Genomic DNA, 6,190 nt, shown 5'->3' on the forward strand with positions numbered 1-6,190 from the left:
GTTTATTGCAAATGATGTTTTACATGATTTTCATAAAATATAAGAATTAAGTATTTTATAATTTAATTTAAGGATGAAACAAAAATATTTATAAGCAATGAAAAACAGATAAGTCTCTCTTGCACAGCATTATATAAAAGTGCATAATACAAAATCAAGGACCAAGGGACACAAAAGAAAGACATGGTATATACAATACATGAATATCTCCATTTCATTAATGAGGTAATTGGGGAAATGTAATGTAGACAAATGTACAAACTCGGTCTTACACAACTTTGAGGATAATGCATTTGATCCTAAGCACTTAAAAATGCAAGATAATCATCAATTATAGACATGGCAGATGATCGATATCCAGAACCAAAGAGATTATAATGATTTAAATAATGATACAGCATATAAAGGTCTCTCCTCTCCTCAAAGCCTGGTTGTTTAGGCATCACCTGCAGAGATCATGCGAAACTGTTATCAGAAAAAAATTGCTTTTTTAAAGTAGAAAATTATGAAACCAACATTTCACATGCCAACCCAAAAGCAAGATGGTGTTTCTTTGAAACATGGCTATTGTATCCGGATAGAAAATAATACATATTCACTTTATTCAGGGAAAGTTCACAAAAAAACCATATAATATAACTAACTTTGATAGATGTTTGTGGACAAAACGCGATTTGGTTGGCCTGAGAAACATTGTTGGAAGCTTTTGTTTAATATAATTTGTTCTTACATCAACAAATACATATAAAAAAAGCCTCATATTGTGGTTGGTTTAATTTAAGAAGTTTACCACAGAATAAAGTTTTGATTGAACTTATAAGTGATATACACAATTAAGGTAATAAGAGACAACTTTCAGATAACCATAATTATAAGATTATGGCTGCCTATTATCAGACACTAATTACATATTTTCCAATACAAACGAACAAAAACAGAAAGAAATCTACAATGTGAGAAAATGTGGTGCAATATTATTATGAATCTTTTATACCATATGTCGGCAAACAGTATCACCTTAAAATAAGAATCATAGAATGAGCCTCCAAAGCCAGCACACCAAGACATACCGAATTCTGCTTCACTGTGTCCATCTGCAGAATAAAACAACAATAGCCACAACTGTCAGCCCTTTTTTTCTCAAAGCTAATATGATTATTATAGTCTTACATTGCACGTTTGCATTAGCCACACTATGGCCAAATTTAAAACACCTTGCTGACACCTAATAGTTCTGTGGATGCAACTTAGTTGACCTTGCTTCCAATTTCCCATCCTTAACTCAATTAGGCCAAAATGTGTTTGATAAAATATTAAATTAGGCTAAATTTTTTCACCTAGAGACATGACATTACAACTGATTTAGAAGTCTACTCTTCACCAAGTTTCACCAATTTATAATTTATTTTACTATTTTGACTGCCAATTATATTGTGAGCCACATATATCAAGTTACAATTTTTTGAATTCAAACAATACCCTCTTACTTTTCCTTTGTGCTTTTGTGTTCCTACGGTACAAGGCTTTTTGTTGTTGTATTTTTGTGAGTTAAATTATCCCTGACACGAATTTCAACTGCTAATCTGGTTCCAAACTTTAGCTGCCATACAACACCTCTTTGAAAATGCTTGACTTACAATAACATGCAGGGTCCAATATGACAGGTTCACCATTTTTGTTAGAGCTAATGTTTCCACTCCAGAGGTCTCCATGTAGTAAGCACGGTTCTATCTCCACGTTGGCAAACAGGCGTCCAATGCTTTTCACTAGTCTCTGTCCTGTAGAACAAGTCAAGCAACATGTATATTGTCATTTTGAGAGTTCCAATACAAACAGAACATTATGTCAACAATACTAGTAAAGAATCAAAATTGTAATGAACAGAGATCATGAATGAACAAATGGCAAGTTTGAGTAACATGGCTAACAGTGCTTGATTTTACTTAGTTTCTTATGTAATATTTCTGCCATAAATACATTTCTTACTCGAGATTTAGATTATAGATTAAATTAATTATTAAATGTTTGGAATGCCTTAATTTCTTCCCTCAAGGTACTACATTCTTACTTCCAGTTAGACTCTCAAGTACGACATTTGATCATCGGTTACTACAAGAAGAATGGGCGAAAACAGGAAACGGTCACTAAAGGAAAGGTCTCAATATATACTACCATCCACAGGAAAATAAGAGCTTCCTATTCTCCCTTTGTCAATGAACTTATGTATCCAGTCTGTCTGAGTTCCAGTTGTATTGACCTGCTTGATTTTATGAAACTCTTTGGATAAGTTTACATATAAGCTCTTTTTAGGAGAAAAATTGAAAATTAGCATCTCCATTAGCTTATGCAGGGGCAAATATGTATAAGTTGTCTAAAAAAGAAGATATAACAAGGTTTGATATCGTAAATATAAGAAGAAATAGGTGGAAATATAACTATAAGAAGAATAGGTGGCTTTAAGAATAATCTCTATTAGTATGAAAAGAACAAAAAATACAAAGAAGAATTCTCAATGAATTTTTTATCCCTCACAATGCTCTCTACGGATTGTTTTCTTTTCTCTTCTCTTTAAACCATAAAGCTTCCTTCACCGCTTTTGTAGCTACCATATATTCTGCTTCTGTAGTTCACAAGACAATAGGGGAATGTAAAGTTGCATGTCAACTAATAGCACTACCTTTAAGTGTGAAAATATAATATGTCAAGAACCTTCTACAATCAAGATAACTTGCATAATCTGAATCACAAAATCCAGTAACATGTCTACCGTTTGTTCCTCTTCCATACACTAAACCCCTGTCTGTTGAACCATTCAAGTATCAAAGAATCCACTTCACAGCTTGCCAATGAGCCTTTCCTGGATTATCCATATAACAACTAAACACTCACAACATGTGCAATATCTAGTCTAGTACACAAACATATAGCAAACTCCCAACTGCATTTGAGTAAGGCACTGGAGACATGAACTCCTCATCCACTGTTACCTTGTCAACAACAAAGGCAGAATATATGGCAACTACATAAGCGGTAAGTCAAAAGGATGTTACGATGCTTTGTCAAAGCACAATCCACTTAACAAAGAACCAAATTTATCATGAGAGGACAAAGCATATTGATGTTAGGATGCATTTCATTCGTGATGTTTTGGTAGAAAATATTTCTACTTTTGATAATCCAACATATGTGATTACAAAAGTTCTTCCATCGTTAAAGTTCAAACGTTGTTTGGACTTAGTTGGAGTTACAAATGTAACTTGACATTAGAAGTCGGTGGAGCAACATAGAGGAACTATGGAAGCTATTTGACATATGGAATTCAAGCCAAGGTGGAGATTTGTAATGTATGGATTAAATCCATTTATATATATATAGTCAATAGTTATAAACAATTCACTAAATTAATGGTTTGGTTGATATGAACCGTTCATAACTAGTGGCTTATGTTACTTAAATTCTAATATAAATAGACGCATAGGATTGTAACAAATCGATTCAAGTAGAGAAGAGAAAAACAATCCTTAGAGAGCATTGTGAGAGATTCTTCTTAAAGCCACCTATTCTTCTTATAGTTATATTTCTACGTCAAATATGGATTTTACCATAAAAATTTATAATCTCTGCACAAACTAAACAGACTCACAAGGACAACATGTTATGTACAATTAATTAATGGGAAGATATCAGAACATATTGACCTTTTTCGTAAATGGTTCTGTCGCCGAACTGGTCCAATAATAACTTCAACTGGTAACCCAATCTATGCTCTCCATAAAATTGAACCCAGTCTGATGACCAGGTGTTTATTTGTGGAGTACTACAGCATAATATACATTACATTCTCAGCAATCAATTAGAAGAAACAAAAGATGATAACTGATAAATGATAACAGTAACATTTACAACAACGATGACAATTTTCATGAAGAAGGTGCATCAAACCTGCCAATGGTGTTATCTACATCAAAACCATAGCCTTTACTGGACTTTCCAGCTTTATGCATTTCGGCAAGCTTCCTCCCTAGTTCAGACTGAGAAGCACCAAATTCCAATTAAGAAGCTTACACTTTCCTAATCAGAAGCAATTTCTAGTTTCTCACCTGATAGCCTCTAGATGCACCAAATTGTATGAATTCCATGATGATGAAAGAACCACCAGTAGGTAGCGGTCCAAACTACAACTCCTAGCAGCAAGTCAATTCAAGCGCGCTCCAGCATGAAATAGATAGTATATACTAAATTGTAGCTGTCACAGACAAATGTTAAGTATTCTCACCTTATACGGCTTAGGTACACAGATAGTCCCGGTTTCATACATGGCACCTAAACCAAGAGCCTCAGCTTCAAACATGGATGGTCCAATACTCCTGATATAGAGTTTCAACTTTCAACCACATAGAACTTGTCATATATAAGAAGCAAATGAATGAAGCTTTTGCTCCAATCCAAGATGATTGAAACAACACAACACATTCAAAACCAAAATTAAATCATAAGGCAAAACTCATCAACTTAAGCACTAACCAAAAACAGAAGGTCCAATCCCTAATCTGCTATACCTGTTTGTTTTAACAAAGAAGGAACCAGCATCAGTATCATAGCGACTAGCGAGATTGATACAGCCACCACCAACAGGGCTAATTTTGGTTATCTTTGTAGCTTTCCCTTCTGAAAGAATCCACTCACTAACCGGATCCTCACTCATGCTCATGCTGAACTCTAGCAAATAACTATGAATTTAGAAATAACTCTAGCAAATTAATACATCTCAATTAAATTAAATTAAATAACTCAACCAAAATACAATTTTTTGCCAAAAAAAAAAAATCAAAGAGAAATACAACTTTCTTCAGTTTTCATACATACACTTCCCACACTTACAATAAGAACTGTAAAAAAGACAAATTCAAAAGGGAAATCGCGTGTAATAGATAAAACTGTGATTTGCGACAAATGTATAGACATTCCATAAAATTATTTTAGGCGTGATTGAGAATGTGTTGTAGAATAAATGAAGTTAGAATGTGTTGAAGTAACAGAGAGGACGTACTTGGTGATGATTTAGTGGTTTTGGTGAGAGAAGATGGAAAAAATGGAGGAAGTGAAGTGAAGCATGTTGAAGAGAACATCACTCTCATCTCTCTTCTCCTATCTACTTCCTCGTTCTCTCTTTTCTTCTTTATACCACCAATCACACGTTCTGCCCCACCCAACAAAAATAAAAATACAAATCTGGCCCAGTTTATGCCAGGAATAAAATTTAAATCCTCTACTAATTTTATTATTTTCTCTAGAATCAATAAAAGTAACATAAATAATCAATTTATATCTTAAAATGTTTAGTTTATTTTTTATTTATTTTTTAAAAAATTAAAAATTTGTCACATGTCAAATTGACATCGTGCCACGTGGTCGTGACAGTGTTACATGTCACGATTATGTCAGGTGTCATTTTCTCATTTTCAATTTGGTCCTTGTATTTTAATTTTTGTCTCAATTTAGTCCTAATTTTTGTAAAAATTGTACAATTTTGTCTTCCTCCTCCAAATTAAAACAAAAATTAACTTTTATATAAATGTTTTACGAATATTTTTATTAAATTTGATTTTTTTTTATTCAAATTGATATTTTTATTATATATTTTCAACAAAACTAAGTTTATTTAAATTTGTTCCACATTCAATTTTACTTAAAATTGTTTTCAAATTTCAAATTTATTTGTTTTTTATTGTTACATAAACTAGTTAATTTTTCTTAAATTTATATAATTATTCTTTTTACACCAACTAAAACATTTGTACAGAAATTATTAAATTTTACACATTTTAAAAATATGCAATTATTTAAAATATAAATTCAAATAAAAAATAATATTAAAGTATGATGTAATAAAATATAAATATAGTTTATGATTTTTTTTTGTTATTAGCATTATTCTCTATTAACAACTTTAAAACAATTTTAAATAAAGTTTAATGTAAAATATAAATTAAAATAAACTTAATCTTGTTAAAAATATTTACTTGAAATATCAATTTTTATAGAAATATTTATGCACATTTATACAGAAATTATATTTGGTTTAAATTTGGAGAGGGACAAAATTGCACAATTTTTATAAAAATTGAGACTAAATTGAGACAAAAATTAAAATACTGAGACCAAATTGAGAATAGGGAAATGACACCCA

General features: G+C 31.6%; 1 protein-coding gene across 3 annotated transcripts; it reads right to left on the reverse strand.

Moving 5' to 3' along the window:
• Window positions 1–189: 189 nt before the first annotated feature.
• Window positions 190–5,254, reverse strand: LOC114165933 (protein-ribulosamine 3-kinase, chloroplastic-like). Of its 3 annotated transcripts, none has more exons than XM_028050566.1 (9): window positions 5,051–5,254; window positions 4,560–4,719; window positions 4,277–4,367; window positions 4,101–4,175; window positions 3,943–4,031; window positions 3,699–3,817; window positions 1,638–1,778; window positions 1,018–1,094; window positions 190–446 (listed from the first exon to the last, which is right to left on the reverse strand). In XM_028050566.1, exons 1-9 carry the CDS (start codon window positions 5,136–5,138, stop codon window positions 300–302), a joined length of 987 nt encoding a protein of 328 aa, XP_027906367.1. In that variant the 5' UTR covers window positions 5,139–5,254; the 3' UTR covers window positions 190–299. The 3 variants fall into 3 exon arrangements, with proteins under 3 accessions (XP_027906367.1, XP_027906368.1, XP_027906369.1); XM_028050567.1 differs by having other exon boundaries at window positions 4,560–4,730; window positions 5,051–5,160; XM_028050568.1 differs by having other exon boundaries at window positions 4,560–4,712; window positions 5,051–5,159.
• Window positions 5,255–6,190: the final 936 nt, after the last annotated feature.

Source organism: Vigna unguiculata, chromosome 10, assembly GCF_004118075.2.
Source record: "Vigna unguiculata cultivar IT97K-499-35 chromosome 10, ASM411807v1, whole genome shotgun sequence".
Lineage (NCBI taxonomy): Eukaryota > Viridiplantae > Streptophyta > Magnoliopsida > Fabales > Fabaceae > Vigna > Vigna unguiculata.

Bases quoted from the DNA above. Each gene is read 5' to 3' on its own strand.
- LOC114165933 (XM_028050566.1), bottom strand. From the start codon at position 5,138: ATGAGAGTGATGTTCTCTTCAACATGCTTCACTTCACTTCCTCCATTT. The intron at 1,779-3,698 runs GTCAATATGTTC...CTTGTTCTACAG, and splicing joins CAGAACCATTTACGAAAAAG to GACAGAGACTAGTGAAAAGC. The intron at 447-1,017 runs GTGATACTGTTT...TGATCTCTGCAG, and splicing joins TCTATGATTCTTATTTTAAG to GTGATGCCTAAACAACCAGG.